This window comes from Chelonoidis abingdonii, chromosome 4, assembly GCF_003597395.2.
Source record: "Chelonoidis abingdonii isolate Lonesome George chromosome 4, CheloAbing_2.0, whole genome shotgun sequence".
In the NCBI taxonomy this organism is placed as follows: Eukaryota; Metazoa; Chordata; order Testudines; family Testudinidae; genus Chelonoidis; species Chelonoidis abingdonii.
The window spans coordinates 25959640-25984162 of record NC_133772.1 but is presented as its reverse complement, the minus strand read 5'-3'; the positions used below and the strand labels follow the sequence as shown (position 1 = coordinate 25984162).

Below are 24523 nucleotides of genomic sequence, written 5' to 3'. Positions count from 1 at the left end.
CCCCAAATAAAAAAAATGGTAGTAAGAGGACCAAAAAAATGCCACTGAGGCTAAACAAAGCAAAAAGAAAAAAGAAAAAAAAAATTGCTTAGAGGCAAAAAGACGTCCGTTAAAAATTGGAAGTCAAATCCTACTGAGTCTAGTATAATTAGGCAGGCCAAAAAAGCATTTGAAGAGCATCTAGCAAAAGACTAACAGCAAAAATTTTGTTAAGTACAGTAGTAAAACACCAGGACCAGCTGGTATTCATTTAAGAGTTCTGAAAGAACTCAAATATGAAATTGCAGAACTACTAATTGGGATATATAACCTATCGCTTAAATCAGCTGAACCACTTGACTGTAGGATAGTTAATGTGTCACTAATTTTTAAAAAAGGCTCCAGGGGTGATCCTGGCAATTACAGGCTGGTAAGCCTGACTTCAGTAGCAGGCAAATTGGTTGAAGCTACAGTGAAAAACAGAAGTCACCTGCTACAGCACAGGCCCAACAAGGAAAACAAACAGCACACCACTGGTCATCACATACAGCCCCCAGCTAAAACCTCTCCAGCACATCATCAAAGATCTACAACCTACATAGAATCATAGAATATTAGGGTTGGAAGGGACCTTAGGAGGTCATCTAGTCCAACCCTCTGCTCAAAGCAGGACCAATCCCCAACTAAATCATCCCAGCCAGGGCTTTGTCAAGCCTGACCTTAAAAACCTCTAAGGAAGGAGATTCCACCACCTCCCTAGGTAACCCATTCCAGTGCTCACTACTCCTAGTGAAAAAGTTTTCCTAATATCCAACCTAAACAAACCTCCCCCATTGCAACTTGAGACCATTACTCCTTGTTCTGTCATCTGGTACCAATGAGAACAGTCTAGATCCATCCTCTTGGAACCCCTTTCAGGCAGTTGAAAGCAGCTATCAAATCCCCCCTCATTCTTCTCTTCTGCAGACTAAACAATCCCAGTTCCCTCACTCTCCTCATTCAATCTGCCTCCAGCCCCCTAATCATTTTTGTTGCCCTTCACTGGACTCTTTCCAATTTTTCCACATCCTTCTTGTAGTGTGGGGCCCAAAACTGGACACAGTACTCCAGATGAGGCCTCACCAATGTCAAATAGAGGGAGAATGATCTGCTGGCAATGCCCTTACTTATACAGCCCAAATGCTGTTGGTCTTCTTGGCAACAAGGGCACACTGTCAACTCATATCCAGCTTTTCGTCCATTGTAACCCCTAGGTCCTTTTCTGCAGGACTGCTGCCTAGCCATTCCATCCTTACACCTACAACCTACATCAGCTACTATATACCACACCACAGAAACACTAACCCAGGAACCAATCCCTGTAACAAACCTTGTTGCCTGCTCTGTCCCCATATCTACTCTAGTGACACCATCAGAGGACCCAACCACATGAGCCACACATCAGGGACTCATTCACCTGCACATCTACTAATGTGATATATGCCATCATGTGCCAGCAATGCCCCTCTGCCATGTACATTGGCCAAACCGGACAGTCCCTACATAAAAAAAGAGTAAATGGACACAAAATCAGACATCAGGAATGGTAACATACAAAAGCCAGAAGAACACTTCAATCTCCCTGGACATTCTATAACAGATTTAAAAGTAGCGATCCTTCTAGAAAAACTTCAGAAACAGACTTCAAAGAGAAACTGCAGAACTAAAATTCATTTGCAAATTTAACACCATTAATTTGGGCTTGAATAGGGATTGGGAATGGCTGGCTCACTACAAAAGAAGCTTTCCTTCTCCAGGAATTGACACCTCCCTTATCAATTATTTGGGTGGACCACATCCATGCTGATTGAATTGGCCATGTCAATGCTGGTTCTCCACTTGTGAGGTAACTCCCTTCTTTTGTATGTCAGTATAATATGCCTGCACCTGTAATTTTCACTCCATGCATCTGAAGAAGTGGGATTTTTACCACAAAACTTAAAGACTAATAGATTTATTTGGCATAAAGTTCCACTGGACTCGTTGTTTTAGTAAAAAAACAGAATTATCAGGCAGATGGATGAACACATATGATGAGGAAGAGTCAACACGGCTTTTGTAAAGAGAACTCATGCCTCACCAATCTATTAGAGTTCTTTGAGGGGTCAGCAAGCATGTGGACAGGGGATCCAGTGGATACAGTGTACAAGGTCCCTCGCCAAAGACTCTTAATCAAAGTACACAGTCATGAGATGAGAGGGAAGGTTCTCTCATGGATCAGTAACTGGTTAAAAGTTAGAAAACCAAGTATAGGAATAAATGGTCAGTTTTCAGAATGGAGAGAGTGTCCCCTAGGGATTTGTACTGGGACCAGTGCTGTTCAATGTATCTATAAATGATCTGGAAAAAGGAGTAAACAATGAGGTGGCAAAATCTGCAGATGATACAAAACTATTCAAGTAGTTAAATCCAAAGCAGACTGCAAGAATTACAATGGGATGTCACAAAACTGGGTGAATGGGCAACAAAATGGCAGATGAAATTCAATGCTGAAAAAAGTGAAGTAATGCACATTGGAAAGCATAATCCCAACTATACATATAAATGATGTGGTGTAAATTAACTGTTACCACTCAAGAAAGAGAACTTGGAGTCATTGTAGATAGCTCTCTGAAAACATCCCTCAATATGCAGCAGCAGACAAAAAGCTAACACACCATTAGAAAAGGTATAGATAATAAGGCAATAAATATCAAAATACCACTACAGAAATCCATACTACGCCCACACCTTGAATACTGTGTACAATTCTGGTCACCTCATCTCAAAAGAAGATATATTAGAACTGGAAAAGATACAGAGAAGGGCAACAAAAATGATTAGGGATATGGAATGGCTTCCATATGAAGATTAAAAGACTGGGACTTTTCAGCTTGGAAAACAGATGACTAAGGAGGGAAAATGATAGAGGTCTAAGAACGCAGAACGGCTGTACTGGGGTCAGATTCAAGGTCCATCTAGCCCAGTATCCTGTCTTCCGACAGAGGCTCATGCCAGGTGCTCCAGAGGGAATGAACAGAACAGTCATCACCACCTACTCTCCATGGATTTATCTAGTTCTTTTTTGAAGCCTGTTATAGTCTTGGCCTTCACAACATCCACTGGCCAGGAGTTCCACATGTTGACTGTGTGTTGGGTGAAGAAATATTTCCTTTTGTTTTGTTTTAACCTGCTGCTGCTTCATTTCATTTGGTGACCCCTAGTTCGTGTGTTATGAGGAGTAAACAACACTTCCTTATGTACTTTCTCCACACAGTCATGATTTTATAGACACCTATAGTGTCCCCCTTAGTCGTCTCTTTTCCAAGCTGAAAAGTCTCAGTCTTATTAAACTCCTCATATGGCAGCTGTTCCATATCCCTAATCATTTTGTTGCCCTTTTCTGAAACATTTCCAATTCCAATATATCTTTTTTGAGATGGGCGACCACATCTGTAAGTAGTATTCAAGATGTGGGTGTACCATGGATTTATATATAAGAGGCAATATGATATTTTCTTGTCTATCTATCCCTTTCTTAATGATCCCAGCATTCTGTTCGCTTTTGACTGCTGCTGCACATTGAGTGGATGTTTTCAAGAACTATCCACAATGACACTTAAGGTCTTTCCTGAGTGGTAACAGCTAATTTAGACCCCATTATTATATATGTATAATTGGGATTATGTTTTTTAATGTGCGTTCCTTTGCATTTATTAACACTGAATTTCATCTGCCATTTTGTTGCCCCGTCACCCAGTTTTGAGAGATCCTTCTGTAGCTCTTTGCAGTCTGCCTGGGACTTAACTACATTGAGTACTTTTGTATCATCTGCAAATTTTGCACTCATTGTTTATCCCTTTTCCAGATCATTTATTAAATATGTTGAATAGGTTTGTCCCAGTACAGACCTCTGGGGACACCACTATTTCTCTTTCCATTCTGAAAAACTGTCATTTGTTTTCCTATCTTTTAACAAGTTACCATTCAACCCATGACAGCTGACTTGCTTAAGAGCCTTTGGTGAGGGACTCGTCAAAGGCTTTCTGAAAATTTAAGTACACTATATCCACTGGATCCCATTATCCACAGCTTCTGACACCTCTCCAAAGAATTCTAGTAGATTGGTGAGGCATTGATTTCCCTTTACAAGAACATATTGACTCTTCCTCAACAAATTATGTTCATCTATGTTCTGCAATTCTGTTTCTTTACTATAGTTTCAACCAGTTTGCCCGGTACTGACGTCAGCCTTACTGGTCTGTAATTTCCAGGGTCACCTCTGGAGCCCTTTTTAAAAACTGGCATCACATTAGCTGTCCTCCAGTCATTTGGTACAGAAGCTGATTTAAATGATAGGTTACAGATTACAGTTAGTAGTCCTGCAATTTCACACTGGCGTTCCTTCAGAACTCTTGGGTGAAAACCATCTGGTTGGTCCTGGTGACTTATTGCTGTTTAATTTATCAATTTCTTCCAAACCTCCTCTAATGACATCTCAATTTGGGACAGTTCCTCAGATCTGTCACCTAAAAAGAATGGCTCAGGTTTGGGAATCTCCTTCACATCCTCAGCCATGAAGACCAATGCAAAGAATTCATTTAGTTTCTTCGCAATGACCATGTCATCCTTGAGTGCTCCTTTAGCACCTTGATCATCCAGTGGCCCCACTGGTTGTTTAGCAGGCTCCCGGCTTCTGCTGTACTGTACTTAAACATTTTTTTGCTATTACTTTTTGAGTCTTTGGCTAGCTGTTGTTCAAAATCTTTTTTTGGCCTTCCTAATCATATTTTTACACTTCATTTGCCAGAGTTTATGCTCCTTTCTATTTTCCTCACTAGGATTTAACGTCCACTTTTTAAAGGATGCTTTTTGCCTCTCACTGCTTCTTAAACTTAGTTGTTTAGACACAGTTGCATTTTTTTGGTTCTCTTACTATGTTTTTTAATTTGGGGAGTACATTTAAGTTGAGCCTCTATTATGGTGTCTTTAAGAAGTTTCCATGCAGCTTGCAGGGATTTCACTTTTGGAACCATACCCTTCAATTTCTGTTTAACTAACCTCCTCAACTTTGTGTAGTTCTCCTTTCTGAAATTAAATGCTACAGTGTTGGGCTGCTGTGGTGTTTTCCCACCACAGGGATGTTAAATTTAATTATATTATGGTCACTATTACCAAGCGGTCCAGCTATATATTCACCTCTTGGACCAGATCCTGTGCTCCACTTAGGTCTATAAAATCATGACTGGTGTGTGTGATGATGTATGACTGAAAATGACCATTTGTATCTGTACTGCTACCAATATTATACAATTGCAACAAATTTTATCTGAAGTGCTCATGTAAGGTGTCAATGGAACAGTTAATCAGGATAATCATACTGGATACATTGTAAATCTGTGTATCATCTTTGTATTTTAAGTTATGAATATTGACCATGGACTAGTATCTTAAACATGTATTCCTGGGTGACACTCCCCAGATAGATTTCCATCAGGGTGTAACGTTATTGACATAAACTGTGACCGTATAGATCATTGTTGCAACCAAGGTCATAAACTGGCACCAAATCTTGTATAAAGGGGGTCAAATAAGGTGTCTAAGACAAGGTTATGGTTTGCTAGTTATGATTATGCTATCTGTATGCATGTATCGTTTTTGTATTTAAAGTTATAAGTATTGGCTCTATACTGTCTGTATTTCAAACTAGTGCTGTGCTTCTGGGTGACAGCCCAGACAATTTGGCATCAGCACTGCCTAGCCTGCTTGATGGCCCATTAAAGATTATCAGCTATACAACTGACCCACTGAGGGCGTGGCTACACTTGAAACTCCAAAGCGCTGCTGCAGGAGCGCTCCCGCGGCAGCACTTTGAAGTGCGAGTGTGGTCACGTGAGAGCTCTCCCAGCGCTGCAGGTACTCCACCTCCCCGAGGGGATTAGCTTACAGCGTTGGGGCCTGCACTCCCAGCACTGGGGCACTATTTACACGGGCGTTTTACAGCGCTGTAACTTGCTGCGCTCAGGTTTTTTCACATCCCTGAGCCAGAAAGTTGCAGCGCTGTAAAGCGCCAGTGTAGCCAAGGCCTGAGAGAAGACAGATCCATCTTGTGACTCAGCAAGGCATGCAGAGACATGCCTATGGACAGAACTCTAAGGTTTTTCCAGGTCACGTGCTGGGTGGCTTGTGGCTGGAACAAAGAAAGCACAAGCCACATGGCAAAAGGATTATAAAAGGTATCATCATCATCTCCATTTTGTCTTCAATCCTGCTCCTTACTTCTGGAGGAACCTTGCTACAAACTGAAGCTCTGAACAAAGGACTGAATGATCTATCCCAGCTGGGGATGTACTCCAGAGACTTGATTTGAGCCTGCAGTTTATTCCATCACTGTTACAAGCCTGAACCAAAAAACTTTGTCATTACTGTATTTAATTGATTCCATTTAACCAGTTTCAGCTCTCACCTATATTACTTTCTTTTTATGAATAAACGTTTAGATTCTAAAGGATTAGCAACAGCGTGATTTGTGGGATCGGGAGAACTTTTTCTTTTACTGGGCCATTGGTTTTCATAACCATTCGTCCCTATAACGAGTGGCACTGGTGGTGATACTGGGAATCTGGAGTGTCTAAGGGAATTGCTTGTATGACTTAAGGTTAACCAGTGGGATGAGACCGAAGTCCTCTCTGTTTGGCTGGTTTGGTTTGCCTTAGAGGTGGAAAACCACCAGCCTGGGGCTGTGACTGCCCTGCTCTAAGCATTTTGTCATGAACTGATACTCTCAATTGTGTCCCACCAAAGGCAGCAACATTACACAGGGCTAGGCAGCTTGTGTTGCTGGCCCATTAAGGACAGTCCACTCTCACAATGGGCCATAGAAGAAACCCATCCCGCCCAGATCTCTCTTCCTGGGGATGCCTCAGACAGTGAGGAGCCAATGGCCATGTCCTGTGACTCAGCAAACCATGTAGGGCAGTGGTCCCCAACGCGGTGCCCATGGGCACCATAGCGCCCACAGGGGCATCTTAATGCGCCCGCGTCCTGGCCCACGGGAGAGCACCTGCCGAAATGCCGCAGTGGGGACGCCTCTCGATGATGCCACTTGCCATCGACAAGCAACGTCATCAAGAGGCGTCCCCCCTGAAATTCGGGAGTGGACGCCTCTCGATGACGTTGCTTGTCAACGGCAAGTGGCATCATCGAGCGGCGTCGCCGCCGCAGCATTTCTGCGGGTGCTCTGCTGCTGCTGTGGTCCTTTGGCTGGCACTCGCCAGCCAAAAAGGTTGGGGACCACTGACATAGGGTATGTGATATGCTCATGTGCCCCTGGACTCCACCTTGGGCCAGTAACTTTCCACCCACCATGGTTGTGGGCTTTGTTTGGGACAGCAAGTTTCTGTGCACATGGCAGAGGATATAAAAGACCCCTAAGACATCTCCATTTTGCCTCTTTCCTGCTCCAATTCTCTGGACTGTGGATTTACAACTCGAAGGAGCATTTTGAACTGAGGGGACCTTCCAATCTCTGGCAAGGTGGTGCCAATATATCAAGCAGAAAAAAGCAGCCAGGTTTAGCACCAGCATTGGCTGAAATCCCAGCCTCAGCCACCCCAGTCTGCGGGGGTCAGCAGAGGATACAAAAACGCCCCCGTGCACTCACATGGTTCCCACACAGGCTGATGCTGAAGTGATGGAAATATTTCAGCCCCTTGGAGGTGAAGCTTGGCCCGCCTGTGAAGGACGTGCTGTTGGCCAGCGCTGAGAAGTCGTACTCCAAGGTCCTGCCGTCCTTGTCAAGCGAGAAGCGGCAGTCGTTGTAGCACAGTGAACGGATCTGGGGGGAGGAATGTCCCAGTCAGCCAGTACGAGCCCTTCCAGAGTGTGCTGAACAGCTGCTGCTGGCTCAGGGGCACTCTAAAAAAATGGCCTCTGGATGGGCTGTGTTTTAAGGCAGCAGCGTCCCTGACACATGGAAGGATGTGGGCATTTCTACAGGGACCTCTCAAGTAAATTTATCCATCTGTTTAAGGTACTTAACTGGCCCCCGTCACTGTGTTATGTGACAGATCAGAATCTGCATTGTATTCACCCTCAGAGCAGGGCCATTATCCCATTTCAGAGACTGAGGAACAGAGACCAAGGTCATCCAGGGAGCCTAAGCAGAGCAGGGGACTGACCCGAAGGTCCCCAGCCCGGGGTAGCGCACTCAGCATTGGGCCACCCTTCTGCGGGCACGCAGTCCGTGTTGCCCCAAGTGTCATTGCCACCGAACCTGCATGGAAGTTTTATGTAGAGATGTGCACACTTGCTTTGTGTCATTCTGAGCCCGGAATTCCACCCCCTCTCCAGTGTTACAGGATCTAAGCTCAAGGCGTGAAAAACTGGGGGCGGAGAGGAGAGAAAAAAGATTTTAAAGAAATAAATCTCGGGAGGCCCATTCTGCTGGGATTCCGTCAGTCCCACCCTAGGACAAGTCTTGAAGTCAACAGTTGCTGGATTTGTCAGTGTAACTCCCTGCAGAATCTGGCCAGGTACAGGACAATTGGAGCATGGTTAGCAGGAATGATACGGGCAGGCCAGGCCTTGGAGACCCTGCGTGGTGACCCAGGCAGAAGACTGCCTTAGCACTTCTGGTACCACGGAACATACATGTCTGGCCGCCTCAGAAAAAAATCCCCTTTTCATTCACTACAGGCCCATCCCTGCCTGTTCGCTACTGACGAGTGGGCTGCCAGCTGTGTGGCAACCTGGATTCTGCACAGGAGAGCGGAACTCAAACTCAGGATCACACTTTACAAAACCATCAGCCCAGCAGGAAAGAGACTTGCACTAGTTCAAGGACCTCACCCTGTGGCTGGGGAGGTCTGTGACACATGCACTGCCAGGAAGTGCAGTCACTGCAAGTTTGAACAGAGATAGGGGAGCTCTCCCTTACCAGGACCATAGGCGCCAACTTCTGGTGCCAGTGGGTGCTCGATCCCCCCCAGCACCAGCCCTGCCTGACTCCACCCCTGCCATGCCCCCATTCCAACCCCTTCCGTAAAGTCCCCGCCCTAACTCTGCCCCTGTTGGACTCCTTCCCCAAATCACTGCCTCCTCCCCAAGCATGCTGCATTCCTGCTCCTCCCCCCTCCCTCTTGGAGCTTGTTATGCCACAAAACAGCTGTTTCACAGTGACAAATGCTGGGAAGAAAAGTGGGGATGTGGTGCGCTCAGTGAGGAGGTGCAGGCGAGTTGTGGGGTGGGACGGGGAGCTTGGCTGCTGATGGCTGCAGAGCATGCACCAATTTTTCCCCATGGGTGCTCCAGCCCCGGAACACCCATGGAGTCAGCACCTATGCCAGGGATCAGGCCCAGATCCTGCATTCGGATCCAGGCAAGCCAGTCTATCTGCCCACATGACATCACTGGACGTACAAGGCTGCTCTCTCACACACACACCCACACCAGTCTGCAGGATCAGCCTGCTCAGGGCGGGGCTGACTCAGCATGGATGTTTGTGCAGCACCTGGTGCACCAGCCCCACGTCACCATGGGTAAGAGGGAGGAAGAGGGGACAACACCTTGTTGCTCTTTGCGCCGGGGCCACAGGGGATGCAGGCCTGACTGCCATAGGGCTGGTGGGCTTTCAGGTAAGTGCTAGGTGCACATGGGTGGCAGGCACCAGAGGCTCGGTCGATGTAATTCCCAGGCGGACAGGAGGTGCAGGAGCCCGAGGACTCCAGGGCGCAGAGCCGGCAGTAAGAGGCCACACCATCCATCACGTTGGTCACATTGATCGAATACAGCTTGGCGACGTCATTCGTGTACTTTCTTCCCTGAAATAGAGGAGCCTGCCGTGAACCCCCAGCACCAGCAGCGCTGCCCCAAGACACGCCGGGAACGCAGGGATTGTCCTGGGACATGAACGGACATTTCCCAGCTCCCTACCTTGGGGCCTGGCCCCCAGCCTGCAGTGTCTGAGCCCCTCGCAGCACTGATGTGGTGACCCTGGGAGGGAGGGTGGAGCTACCATCCCCACTGCGCAGACAGGAGCTAGGCAGAGATGCTAAGGGACTTGCCCAAGGTCTCACTGGGACAGAGGGAGGAACTGAAGCTGGGTCTCTCAAGCCCCAGGCCTGCCCCCAGCTGCCCAGCCTCTGCTGAAGGGACCTTGCTAACCGGAATTAATTGCAAGGAAATCCCAGTTTCTAGCATGGACAGATGGTCTCCAGGACAGGAGAGCAAGGAGCTTTGGGACTGGGCTGCTGCCCTCTTACCGCCTCGTGATATGCTGTCCGCTGGAAGGCCCAGGTGAAGCTCATTGTGGCATTCTTTTCGATGATGTATGTGTAGGACTGTTTCTCTTTGGAGCCGTTCCAGGTCTCCACGGGCGTGTTGGTCCGTGAGTTCACGCCCTGCCATGAGGTGGGAAGAAAAAAGGGTCTGGTTAGCGGGCACTGGAGTAGTCACTTCTACTCAGAAGGGTTTTATTACCCAGAGCCCCAAGTTCCCTCCTGCTGCCTGCCCTCATGATGCAAACCCTCCTGGGTCACAGCCCAGCCAGGCTGCAGCTTTCAAAGCAACTCAGAGACATCTGCTGTCAGGTTCCAGCTCCAAAAGCCACTTGGGCGCCCAGCTTTTGCAGATGGAATTCAGAGTGAGTCACTCAGGCGCTGTGACTCACAGGTCGTTTGGGTGGTGCAGTCGGATGCCCACTGGGCACTGACCCAGCCACGACTTGTGAATTGTCCACGAGATGTTCCTGAGTCAGTGCTCGCTCTAGAAAAGCTTCCAGCCATCCAATCATGGCAGAAGTGATGCCAGGCACCTCAGGAGACCAATCAGAGAACAGGAGGGATGCACATCATGTGGCCAGCGTGAACCATTTGCACATAGTAGTTCAACCATCTCTCATTTTTATCCATTCGAGATGAAGAACCCCCCACAGCCACAGCTGAAGCTCCTGTCCTTTCCCCTTGTGGAAGGGATCACATTGTGCACGTGGCTGGCTAGAAGCCTCGTCCCTGATACCCAGACCCTGCTCATCTCACCCAACCTCTCTGCCAGGACGTGACAGCCACTCCTAGGACTGGGTCGGGAGGGGAGATGATGCTCAGCAGGCACACATGGCAATGTAGATGGATGGTGCTGGCTGGCAGACCACTGGGCAGCAGGGGACATGGCAGTGAGGGCAGGACATAGACACAGGAATGGTGGGTTGCAGCAGCTGGTAGGGAGGCCTCAGCATGCCAGGGTGGCAAGGAGAATAGTCTGCTGGGTGGAGGGGTGTGCGCAGTGGGGCAAGGTGCTGGAACTAGGAGATGCCCCTCTCCAAGGGTCATTCTTCCAGCCCCTTTGGGGACAGGACTTTTCAGGGTTAAGGGAATTCAGAGCTGCAGGGAAGTGCTTGAGTGAGAGCGCTGGAAACAGACGGCCCCTAACCCAGAGCGGGCACAACATGGGCAGCAGCTGGGCAAGCTTTTCCCACAACCCATCAATCATGGGTCAAAGGGGAGCTCACTCTTCAGGTCAGCCCTGGGCCTCTCTGCTGAGACAGCCAGCGCAGGAGCCAGATGCACTGGCGGTTTCTGTGACCTGGATCTCTGCCCGCCAGCAGCTGAACTGAGACCCACCAATGTGTCTCCAGGAAGCCGCTGGGCAGCCTGCAGCCTGAGCTGGCCTTTGGCCCCTGCTCATCAGCCTGGACTCAACTCAAAGACCTGAAAGCTGCATATCTGCCCCCAAGAGAACCCACAGCACTTCGCAGGGGGCGCGATGGGGCAGGGGAGGCCTCTCACATAGGCAGCAGAGAGAGCATTGATTTGTGGGAATGGAAACAGTGCAGGAAGCCGCTGAGCCAACCTACCACCATGAAATACAGCTCGCAGTTCACACTGCAGACGGTCTCAAAGACAAAGGTGATTCTTGCCACCTCTTTGTTCTCGACGTCCTCCAGCACGGCCTGCGGGGGCCTGCGAACACAGAGTGGATCCCAGGCTGCGTCAGGCACCGGCAAGGGCTGAGAGAGCGCCTGAGTGTACAGCGCTGACCCGCCGGGTCAGGGTGACCGGCATTGGGAGGCAGGTTCTGCTCAGTGGCTTCACTCCAGATTTACCCCAGTGATGGAGTCTAGGCCTCAGGATGTGTGTCTGAGACCAAGCCCGTAGGATCAGCCAGAGCAGGGATTACTGGATGGAGAGGGGAAAAATGGGCCTACCCACCCCCCAGCACCCTCCTGGGCCAGATACTGTGCAGGGGAGACACCTCGCCTATGGGGCTCCAGGACCCAGAGGTGCCCACCCCTCCCCTAACCATGTGGCCTTGGGGAAAAACTGCCAGGAGGAGCCAGCCAGATGGGGGTTGGAGCCATGGCCAAAGCAGGGTCCTTCCTACATCTCTGACTGGGCTTTCCCTGCCCTAGGCTGATGGGCAGGAACAGTCAATCCCCTCCCTCAGCTTCACTCCACTCTTGCCCCTGCCCCCGCCCGCCAGCTCTGCTGCCTGTCTCCGCTTTCCTTCCACGTCCCTCGCCCTGTCATTTATCCCCTCCTAACTAAACCCACCTCCCACAAAGTTCTGGCACCAACCCGGTTGCCGAGTTCTCCAGTCCCTGCCCTGGTCTGTCTGGTCTGGTCAGACTGTGAGATCTTAGGGTCTGTCTGTACAGCACCTGGCACAACAAGGCCTAATCCTGGCCAACCAGCAGGCACTGCTGGAGCGAGCATGATTAGTAACACCAGCTTCCTGTGCTGGGAGGGAGGGCAGCCCTTCTGACTGAGCACATCTGTGCATTGAGGTGTATCACCTGCCTGCAGGGCCGTGACCCGCTGAAATCTGTCCTGTGGAGCACTGACCCCTGCAGCTTTCTGGGGCCTGGAATCCTGGGTGCAGCGAGGTCAGAGGCAGTCACCCCAGCTCTCACCTGAAGCCAGGAACGACCATTGTCAGGATCATGAAATCGTTGTCGGAGGCACCTGCTGCTGTATATATGTAGTCACCAGCCACTTCCCACCCTGGAACAGCAGAGGCCAAGAGTCAGAACCAGTCACAGCCTCTCAGGACTTCCAGGGCACGACCACCACCAGGACAGAGCCACAGGGACAGAGGGCATTTATGGGGCAGATCAAGGTGGAAGGCGTCACACCCCATCTGGTTCCTTGTGCAGTCACTTCCTCCTGGGCAGAAGGCTAGAGTGTTGCCCCCGGTGGGGAAGGCGATGGGAGAATTCTCATTGGCTCCCCCTGCCGGCACCTTTGTGCCCCCTGATGGGTTTTAGCCAGTGGCTTTAGTGGGAGCCACATCGGGTACTGGCAGAGCATGGGCGAGTCACCCTCCACTGCCTGGCTGCTGCTTTGGGTTTGATGCACTGCTTTACGCTGCCAGCACCCAGCAGTGCCACCCTCTGGTGTGGATCCTGTAGTGGCACAGCTAGTGCCAGATGGCAGGGGGAACCGTGCGAGGGATGGTATCAGGATAACTATTGCAGGGACAAGCACCCCTTTCCGGACATAACCCAACACACGTGGGCAGTGGGTGGAGACCCACTTCGGGGAGGCTAGCCCCAGCTCCACCCCTTCTGCCTGTCCCCTCTTCCCCCCCCCCCCCAAGCCGGAGCCCTGAGACACGCTCCCCTACCCCGATGGAGCCCCAAGAACCCCTCGGTCCCCCATGGCCAGAGGAGCCCCGAGCTGGCTGAGGCCCCGAGCCTCCCACACCTGCCCGGAGGAGTCCAGACTCCAGGGTCAGCTGCAGCCACGCCTCCCCTCCCCAGACCCCAAGCTGCCCGGAAAAAAGCGTCTCTCAGAGTCTTCTCCAGAAGAAGCTTTTGCTATGCCCCATGCAGGTTCCAGGATGGCTGAGCGTATTTGCTATTCAGCTTCCTGGGTTCACCAGTATTCTCTCTGGATTCCAGGGAGATTACTGATGAACTCAGGAAGCTGAATAGCACATACAGGTCTGTCGCATCTTACATGCATTTAACATGCACTATTTCATGCATCTTACATGCACTTTACGTGGTCAGCAAAAAACAACAACAACAAAAAGACAAAAATAACAATTTTAATACTGCCCCTGTAATGCGGGCGATTCCGCCAACCATTACACTCAATGTAATTTTGACTATATGCGATTTTCGCTTTACCCCAGCATAAGACGCGACAGACCTGTACCATTTCCTTGGCTGCCCAGGAACATGCATAGGGCATAATAAAACAAAACTTCCTCCCAAAACCCCGCAACCAGGGGTCTGGCGGCAGCAGCAGAGCCTCCCCTGGCCTATTATACCTGCCGTCCGTGCCACCAGGACAAAAACCTAGGTGCAGAGCTGCTCACTCGAGGGCCATCTTCATCCTGAGAGCTAACCGAGCCCCCACAGCTGCAGCGTCTCCTGTGTCAGGAGAAGCATGGCCAGCCCCCTGTGGAAAGCACGCTTGTAAACGCCCCTGCACAGGTACCTGCCATCCCTTTATATTCAAAATTGATTCCGCTAAGGACGGTTGTCTCCATGTTAGCTGGCAGGGTGTTCCACCACTTGTACTCGAAGCCCAGCGCCGGCTCAGTGCCAGCAGCGCAGCTGATACAGCCTGGGAGCAGAGGGAAACCATGTTACTCTGGCTCAGCTTTGGAAGCAAGTGGAGAGTGCTGTGCTTTGGCCAGGGATTCCATGCAGCAGGAGCAGGGAGGTGCAGTCCCAGCGGTCTCACTCCCAGTCTGTGGAGGGGCCAGTTTTCCAGGCATGCTGCCTCCTTAGCTGTGTGTGCAATCCATGGGGACACATGGTGGTACGCACACATGGAACGAGCAGAGGAGGATGGTCAGAGGGGGAGTCCAAGGAACAGGATCCAGTGGCTGAAAGCTGAAGCTAGAAGAGCTCAGGCAGAGATAAGGGGCAGATTTTAAGTGAGGGCAATTACTCAGTGGAATGGTTAAGGGATGGGGTGGATTCTCCAGGATGGGATGGGGTGTGTGTCTCTCAAATCCAGCCTCTGGCTCAACCACAAGCTATGAGTGAGATGGAGGTGTCCCTGGTTCTCTGCCCTGTGCAAGGCAGGAGAGCCAAATGCTCCTTCTTGCCTGACAACACGCTGAGGGGGCGGCCGGGGGTTCTGCCCCTTTCAGCACAGGGATCCCTTCTCCATACCCCAGGGCCCGGGCAGGGAGCTAGCCAGGCCCACTCTCCCATTTAGCAACATGGGAAAGGCTGGGCTGGTGACTCACCCCAGGTCAAGAACTCAAACCTGCCCTGACTCCCTGGCCCACGGAGAATGGCTAACGGGGAGCAAACCCAGGCTGTGCCTTGCTGGGAGAGCTGAGCTCCAGCCCTGCCGGACTCAGCCAACACAGACAGGGTGGCATTACCGGAGCCGTTGGAGTACGAGCCGGATGGACAGGGCTCACAGGCGCTGGAGTTGGTTTTGAAGAACCCAGGGTTGCATGGCGGGCACTTGGTTTTCACCTCTGACGGGGGCAGATGTATGGCTGTAGGCAGATCTTCGCTGCAGGTTTTTGGTTCTGCCCACTTAAACATTAACTGTGTCTGGAAGAGCACAGAAACCAGGTGAGAGTGGGCCTGGCCCAGCCTGGGCCTGGCAGGGGCACTTGGCAGCTGGTATGAGCTTGCTAGGGAGACAGAAGAGGAATCACCTCCACAAGGAGGCGCTGTTGTACATGGGACCCACCCCCAGCAGTGTGCAACAACAGCCATCATAGCTGGGCTGAGTAAGGCCCCACAGGGACTCCCTGCTGGCCCTGCAGTGGGTGATGACAGAGGAGATCCCTGGATGGGAATGTGCCCCACGTGGGAGTGGGCAGGGTGGGGATGCAGCCATGGGGAGTCAGCATGTGCACACTCCCAACTGCTACTCTGCACCCTGCCCAGCATACTCCCTGGGGAGGTGAGTGGAGATTTCTTCTTAATCAGAAACCACCCTGATCCTGAAGAGAAGCCCCCCCACCTCCGCACAGGCTAGCAGGCAGCAGAGTCAGCTGCTGTCATGCCAAGGCTTTGCAGTTCTATGCCCCTTTCACTGGAGGATCTCCAAACTTCACGCAAAGTTGTTAACCGAACCTCACCATGGGCCTGGGAATCGCACTGCGCCCAGCTGAGGGTTTTCCCAAGGCCACATGGGAAGGCAGAGCAGAGCTGGGACCAGAAGCCACCAGTGCAGACTTCCAGAGCCCTGCTCCCACCCCCAGGACTGTACATCAGGATGTAAAGGGGCAGGGCTTTAAACAGAGCCAGGGAGCTTGATCCTGGGCTGCTGGGAGCTGGTGGGGCAATGGAAAGCAGAGCAGTCCTTTGGCTGCTCTAGCTTATGCTGATATCTCTCCTCTACACACCATTCTGCCAGCCCAGGATCCCCACAGCACAGCATATTCCAGTCTGTCTCCTCCAGTCCCCGCCACGCTGCCGGGAACACCAGACTCCCTTGGGGCTGAGGATCTAGTGCCGTTTTTAACACGAATGCTTCCAAGGGGATGAGGTGAGAAGTGCTATGTTAGACCAGTCCCTAACCTGGGGAGATGGCTCAGTGCTAAGGGCACCCGCCCAGCACCCAAGAGACATGGGATCATTACCCAGCTCCGCCAGAGACTCCTGAGTGACAGGTCACTTCGGCCCTCTAGGCCCAGCTGTGGGAGAACAGCTTTGCCCTGCCCCCCAGGGGCATGCGGGGAGACATGTGGCAAGACTGGGAGTTGCTCAGACCCCGCAGTGACCAAGAGCACTGGGCAGCGGCTGAGCATTCAGAGGAAAGGGGTCAGGACAGCTCAGCACTAGAACAGGCTGAAGAACTGAGTCACAACTGCTCCCTCACCAACAAGGCTGTTTGGCTGAAGCGGAGACATGTGGAGAAGAGGCTGGGTTCCTGGCAATCACTCAGGTTTGTGTTGTTATCAAGCCCCACACCAGCCCCTTGATTGCAAATGTGCATTTCCAGGGAACAAACGAAAATGAGCGAAGAGACGAGACTCCACTTCCTGCCGGCTGTACTCAGGAGCAGGGTGTGCCAGTGGGTCCCACTCCTAGCAGCACCACTTCACCGCAATCATACTGGGCTCTAGCCTGCATGCAAGTACTCACACAGGTGCCTTCCCAAGTCTAGCTCACTCCCCTACGCTGACAGACGCACCATGGGCTGTCTCACTTTCGCTATGCCTCTATATTTAAAGCAGGACAACTGCTGGGAGTAGCCAAACCCTAACGGCAGTGTAGAGGAATTGGGTGGTATCCCTTTAAGTACTTAGTCAGCCTTCCAGTGGCCCTCGCTGTGTTCTGCACACCAGGAGACCCCCGAACCATTCAGCGTGCGTCACGAGGCCCTGTACGCTGCCTACACTTAGTGCCACAGCTGTTCAGACCCACTGCACTCTTCATATGTAAAAAGACACAACCCTCACCAACGGGCCAGCAGCGGGTTTAATCCCATAGAGTCGGCCTGTTTTCCCCAGGTGTGGGTGTGAAAGACACACCCAACGGGGGAAGCTGCTCAGCTCTCCGCCGACGGGGCAGGGAAATGGTCAGACCAGTGCGAGACAGAGCGCTGCCAGACACAAAGCAAACACACGGTGCGCTCTCCGCCCACTGCAGGCTCTTACAGGGTTGGGTGTAACAAAGGCAAGTAAAGATTTACAGACAGGAGCATGACTTAAGTAAACTGTCCTTTCAGTAGTTAATGCTGGTCAATGCTTTGAACATGAACAGAGGAGCATGGTGTTACTGCTGTGCTAAATAATAGAAACTCGTGACAATAACACAGACTGGCCGGCACGTACCTCTCCACTGGCGTCACAGGCCGTGTGTGTATAGAAATAATCCTTATCTGTGCAGGGCGGACGAGGTTTGCAAGAGCTGGAGCCTTGGTCTTTGTTGAGAAAGAAAAAGATTGTGGTTAAAACTAAGCAATGAGAGCAGCGCAGCCCACTCAGTCCCAGAAGCACAAGTAGCATGTGCAGCAAGAAAACGATTCTGGCTCTTCCTCAGCTTTCACACCCTCCCGTTAGCGTGTCCAGGGTCCCTCATGTGATGTGGGGCTTGTCCATGGTGCACAGACTAGCTACTGCTTGCTGATTAACCCATCCGGGGTCTAATGGTGCGTATTCCCCCCAAGAGTCACCAGCACAATGCACTGACTATGTGCTGTATGTTTATCTACCTCAGGTGTCTTCCAGCTCCTATTGCTGGAGTAGCCTTTAATGTGTTTCTCCTCACACTCGCAGTGAGGCAGGGCAGGTCCGCTATCCCCATCAGATGGGGGGGAAGTAAGTGACTTTCCCAAGGCCACACAGGGGTCTGTGGCAGGGTGGGAACCGAACCCAGCTCTGTCCCAGGCCAACACTCTAACCACTGCACCATCCTCGCTGGACTTTGCTCCATCACTGACAGCTCCTTTCAGTCTCCGCTCTGGAGGTGTCAGGTGAATTAACCACAGTCAGAGCGAGTCATAATTTAGCCCTTAGGGATGTGTTGGCCCCACCTCCCTACAGGCCAGCCCAGCCGGTCCAATACATTGCTGCAGGGCACGGATCCTCATCACTGCTCCTGCCAGCTCCATCACTCTGCACCATTCCCAGAAAGCGGGCGGCTGGCAATCAATCTGCTTTGGGTATTCCAGCTCTGATTAGCTCCCGCTGTGTGTGCCGTGGCCCATTTCTCACACTAGCCAGCAGCACATGACGGGGTTCGCTGGGACCATCAACACCTTATGGCCCATCCTGCTGCCTTGCCCTGCCCCACTCCCAGAAGCCAGTAGGAGGTTTGCCAGACGGGCTTCAGGCTTTTACGCTAGGCACTCAGTGAGCTGACTGGGGGCATGGGGTGTCAACATGGGGCAGCCCATGCCCTGCCCAGAGTCAAATGGCTCAGCAAAGCCTGTAGCAATCATGGGGAGACATCTAGGGTGGAAACTAGCATGTGCTTCCCTCTTCAAATATTTGTGCAGTGTGAAAGTGAGCACGGGCTTCCTGGCAGAGCCTCACACAACAACGGCCAGCAGCTGGGCAGGGTAAATCCAGTGGGTAACAGACCCGAGTCGACGCAGGAGGGAGCTGCTGGGTACTGTAAAATGAGACGTCTGAAACAGAGCCAGCAACTGGTTCACCCACTGGCCAGCCCACAGCCTAGCGGACAGAGCAGTGAACAAGGACACCGGGGTTCTATTCTGGGCTCTGCCACTGAACTGCTGCATGACCTTGGACAGGTCACGTCCCTTTTCTGTGCCTCAGTTTCCCCAACTGGGGATAGGTGACAGGTTCCCGAAGGTGGGGCTTTTCTGGGTCTGCTTTCATTTCGATGGGACACCTCAGAGAAGTCAGCTGGCCTTCCAATGACCTGCTGCGCCACATTCTCCAGAGTCGGAAGTTTCTGGTAAATGCACCATTCCACTGCAGGAATGTTGTAACAAAATCGCTCCCCTTTATATCAGGCCTGAAAAACTGGAATCTCTGGGGCTCTCCTGCTGGCTCCAGGGCAGCAGAGACAAACTGGTTCCAAGCAAACAGAAGGAGGCTAGGGGAATTTTAAACATCTGAGCAGAGTTTTCTTTTGTAAAACCAGACCTGCCCCCACCTCTGGTTTTGACCTGGGCCCCTTTTATCTCACCCTTGCCCCATAGTTTGGGAGAAGGGCAACAGAGGTTCAGTCCCATCTCTCTGTGCAGGGCTCTGTGGTCACGTCTGGGGACACTGGCATGGGAACAAGCAGGAAAACCAAAGCAGCCACCTTCACCCTTAGTTTCAACAGCAGTAAGGGGGTGGGGATGGCAATGCCCAGGGTTGAGTCCAAGGTCTAGGTCTGCCTCCTGGTGGGCACTGCTGGGGGCGAGGCAGATGCAGCCAGGAGATCCCACAGGTGGGCAGGGAACAGGAAGTGACGAAGACAGTCCGGGATACACCGATGGCAATGCCGGGCCTGTGCCAGACCCTCCCAGCGAGCCGTATTCCTCTCCCTGAACTCCGGGCCCCACAAGCTGCGCTGCACTGGTAGCCCCTGCTGCTTGGGGTGGGTTTGTATGGAGTGAAACCAGCACAACTAGGCCAGGTCACATCAGAAGGTCCTGGGGTGCCTAATGCAGCAGCTGCGTGTCGGGCTGCAGGCCTGGGAAAACACAGCCTGTTACCTGAGTAGGTGTCTGGCTCACACCGCTGGCAGGAGGTAGCGCCCTTGCTGGAGTAAGAGTTGGCTGGGCACAGCTGGCAGAAGGAAGATCCCGAGGTGGGAGCGTAGGTGCCCGCTTTGCAAGGGAAGCATTCCGAAGTGTAGGCCACCCCTAGGGCAGGAGGGAAGGACACAAATTCAGCTCGGACTGTCGCCGTCTGGGAGTGGCCGGTGCGATCGTGCAGCAGGCGAGCACGTACCTGTGATGCCAATGTTCCGCACCAGCACGGGCTTGGGGACCTTGGACCACACGGAGAAGGCAGTAGTTCTCCAGTACAGCACGTTATTACCGCGACTAAGTTCCACCTATGAGATTAAACAGAATCCCCTGGGGGTAGGTCAAATCCTGGCAGGAAATGAGATGCTGCTTTGCAGGGTCCCAAGAGGCGCTGGCTGACACAGAGATGGGGTGATACCCAGTGGTCAGAGCAGAGACTCAGCTCTGATCCTCTTGGCTTCAGACCAGTGCAGCTCCACCAAGCGCAGACACCCCCAACTTACAGCAGCATGGACAGGGACAGAATCAGAGTCTAGCAGGCCTGCACTCAGCAACAGATCATCTGTTATCCTGGGCCTTCGAACCAGCTGTGCTGATGGAGGGAGTGCTGGCTGGGACACTGGGGATATCCCCTGTGGCCACGATTTTCTAATGTGACCAGTCACTCTGGGACGCTGAGTGTGTGACCCCAGCAGCTATTGGTTGGATTTTAACTGATCACCCCCAGGGATGGGGAGGAGGGACCTTTGCTGCTCCTCCAGCAGCCCCAGGACACAGGGTTAGCTCACTGGCTGTGAGTGCAGGTGTGGGTCTCCGCAGCCTGCCAGCCATGCCCCCAGCTGCACCACACTGTGCTGGGGAGATGGAAGATCTTGCAGTTGGCTCCTACTTACGTTGTGGGTCTCCCATCCCTTCTCCGTAGTTCTCATCCACCGGGACTCCTCCACAGTCGGCTGGCACTGATCATTCTGAACCTAGGACACATGGAACTCGGGCTGAGGATGCAGTTTCGGCAGGTCAGTTCTCAGAGGCACTCTGCTGGGTTCTTCGTGCAGTTTCTCACCCCACTGGGAAAGCACCCTTCCACTGCCTTCCCAGCCCCCTGCCACAGGGCAAAGCTCTCAAACTGGGCTCTGTGAGATGGGAAATGTGCACAAGCCGTAGAGCATCACACGGACAGATATCAACTGTAGGGACCACCCACAGGGACTACATGTCCCAGCATGCAGTGCTCCACCCAGCCGCTTGAGATGGAGCACTGCATGCTAGGACCTGGAGTGTTTGCTTATTAACTCAGCCAGCCACACTTTGGCCATCCTGCCTTCCTGGACAGTGCAAGCAAGTGGCACTCCCAGTAGCTCCTTGGAGCTGGGCACCAAGAGAATCCTGCGGGCAACCTTGAACCACCTCCTGCCGAGCCAGAGGGATGGGCAGGGACCCCTCAATGCATGTTTCCTCTTGGGGCTGCGACAGTAAATGGACTGTCCCCCGCTAGTGGCATCTGAGCCACGTGAGAGGTCAGGAGCCTGCCCCAGCCATGGCTAACACAGCTGGGTTGGGTAGCTCAGGCAGTAGAGCAAGGGTGGGCAAACATTTTGGCCCGAGGGCCACATCGGGGACTAGAAATTGTATGGCAGGCTGTGAATGCTCACAAAATTGGGGTTGGGACATGGGCGAGGGGTGTGAGGGCTCTGGTTGGGGGTGCGAGCTCTAGGGTGGGGCTAGGAATGAGGAGTTTGGGGTGCAGGAAGGTGCTCTGGGCTGGGACCAAGGGGTTTGGAGGGTGGGAAGAGGATCAAGGCTGGGGCAGGGGTCAGGAAGGGGTGCAGGTTGTAGCTGGGGGTGCGGGCTCTGAAGTGGGGCCGGGAATGAAAGGTTTGGGGTACAGGAGAGTGCTCTGGGCTAAAGATTGAGGTGTTTGGAGGGCGAGGAGGTTCAGGACTGGCGCAGGGTGTTGGGAGAGACTCAAGAGGTGCAGGCTCCGAGTGGCGCTTACCTCAAGCGGCTCCCAGACGCGGTGGCATGTCCCCTTCTCCAGCCCCTATGTGGAGGTGCAGCCAGGTAGCTCTGCACGCTGGCCTGTCTGCAGGCACCGCCCCTGCAGCTCCCATTGGAGCGCGTAGGAGCTGGAGCAGGGCCACGCCATGGCTTCTGGGAGCTGCGTGGTGTGGCTCATGGGCCGGCTTAGTTTGCCCACCCCTGCAGCAGAGGTTCATGTGTTTAGGTCCCAGGTTCAGTCCCTCCTGACCCTCCCAGGGTGTACATCAGACCAGCCCTTGGATACTCTCAAATGGGCACGTGTCCCAGAGAACTCCAACGAGGAGCAGCAACCCGAGGAGACGTACAAAAAACTCAAAGACGATGCTGCTGTCCGGGTAGATGTACTCGAAGGAGACGGTGCCAGACTGCTTCAGGTTGACAGCGTACATCAGGGTGGCTGTGCACTCATCTGTGTTGGAGGCAACATAGTCTCCCAGGGCCAGCCAGGTTGAGCTGGAACAGTGAGAACAGCACAGCAGTGAGCAGAGCACTGAGGCCAGACGCTGCTCAGGGAACGGAGAACTACAAGCACAAAGTGAGGAACAGCATCGCTCACGGGTGGGAGCGACAAGGCCTAGGGGTGAGACACTCCCAGCCTGCCCCGGTGCTCTCAGCCAGGTCAGTGCAGTCACTGGCATCACCAGGGATTTGCAGATGTGCTCAGAATGGCACAGCTGACTAGAAAGACCCCACCCTGAGCACGGTGATCACGCAGCAGTGCCTGGAGCCCCACCGCGCCTTCCCTTAGCGCATCTCCTTCGCTAGCGTGTGACATGGCAGGAAAGCAGCATCCTCGGTGACCTTCCTTCCTGCCCCACCGCTGGTCATTGCTCTGAGCCGAACAGACTGATCTGGCCCTATTGGGAAGAAAGGGGACGAGGCTCTGCAGAGCTGCATCTGCTCTGAGTGCGCCCGGAAGTGGGATGAATAATTAAAGTGATGCTAGAAGTAGGTTACATTTGCAAGTTGCATAAACGCTCTCGCTAGTGCCATGTCGCAGTCTTCCAGGGAGAGTGACTCATGAAAAGCCTGTTTCCGATTGAAGCATCTGAGCCTTCTCGGCATGGGAAGCGATCAAAGGACAGGAGGGAAAGAAAGCTGTGCAGGACGGCAGACTGCACACGACATCCGGGAGCAGTGAGTGGTGCAAACTCAGCCGCAGGGAGGAGATCTAAAACTTGTTTACATTCAGAGTTGCCCTGGTTTAACTAATCGCATGTTACTGAACTGCTTCCGTGGATGCTCTTAATTAGATTTAAACCAGGTTTAAGTCAATTGTTTGCCAAATTAAGCTAAATTAAAGCAAGCCTGGCTTAAATTAGCAGTAATGCAACTGAAGATAGACAAGGCCATAGTTTCCTCCAGCAGTTGCAGTTAGCAGCAGTGCTCTCCTTCACCTCCAAAACAGCTGGGTAGGTCCTGTGGGCTATTGAACAGCTGCCATGTACCACCCCAGAGGTTCAGTCATAGGAGAACCAATACCTGTGCATCTGTCCATCCCTTGTCACCGGTAAAGCCCTGGGCAGCCTTTCGGAGGCCAGAGGCTATCACATTCACGCTAACAAATGACAATTAGCTACTAGGGCTGGTTGCAGTGACAGGTGCCTTACAATACAGACACTGTTTCTGATCTAGTGCAGAAAGATACCACCAGGGATGATTTAAAATGGCCATCCCTGCACCCAGGCAGGTGCTGCTGGACCCTCCCTGGTCAGAGAGCTGGGGCTGACATGCCCGCAAGAGTGCCAGGCTTCCTATGCAACTCTGAAGATGGGAGGAGTGGAAGTGGGGTAGGGGCAAGAGGCAGGTCCTAGAAGGTGGCAGGATCCCCAGCCTGGATCAGACCAGGTGCCATCTAGCCCAGTCTGGCGCTAACAGCACCAGCACCAGCTGCTGCAGAGGAAGGGGCAAGAATCTCAGTGAGTCCCGATGGAATATTGCTCAGAGCTCAGACAGTCGCTGGCCGGCTCATGCCATGATGCGCCAGGAATTATAGCCTTTATCACATTAACACTTTAGTCTAACTGTGGCTGTTCTTATCCAGAGATGCCTAGTCCATTTTTTTGAATCCTACTGAGCGCTTGGCCTCACTAACAACATATGACAGTCAGTTCCACAGGTTACTTATGCACTGGGCAAAAATTGAAGGGAGGTGGCAGTGCAGTGTTGAGCCTGCACAGCTCCAGGGGTGCAGCACACCTGGAGGGATGTTAAGAATGGGTGAATCCAGACTATTGGGAAAGACTTCCTGATGGCAGGAGGTCATCTAGGGGAAGGATGGAAACTCTATAGCTTGGGACATTCAACAGCGGCGTTAAAGAAACCCTGGAAAAGTGTACAGCAGGGAA

At 52.3% G+C, this 24523-nt stretch overlaps 1 protein-coding gene across 1 annotated transcript in view; it reads right to left on the bottom strand.

The window, feature by feature from the left end:
- The window catches only part of ELAPOR1 (endosome-lysosome associated apoptosis and autophagy regulator 1), an 82114-nt gene that overhangs the window by 24521 nt on the left and 33070 nt on the right, over window positions 1-24523 (bottom strand). The window contains exons 4-15 of the mRNA XM_032799655.2: window positions 22481-22628; window positions 21029-21109; window positions 20338-20443; window positions 20100-20249; window positions 17758-17846; window positions 15343-15520; window positions 14439-14567; window positions 12905-12995; window positions 11849-11954; window positions 10260-10397; window positions 9564-9818; window positions 7661-7834 (exon numbers count right to left, since the gene is read on the bottom strand). Of these exons, the coding sequence (XP_032655546.1) occupies window positions 7661-7834; window positions 9564-9818; window positions 10260-10397; window positions 11849-11954; window positions 12905-12995; window positions 14439-14567; window positions 15343-15520; window positions 17758-17846; window positions 20100-20249; window positions 20338-20443; window positions 21029-21109; window positions 22481-22628 (1645 nt within the window). The remainder of the gene's footprint in view (window positions 1-7660; window positions 7835-9563; window positions 9819-10259; window positions 10398-11848; window positions 11955-12904; window positions 12996-14438; window positions 14568-15342; window positions 15521-17757; window positions 17847-20099; window positions 20250-20337; window positions 20444-21028; window positions 21110-22480; window positions 22629-24523) is intronic.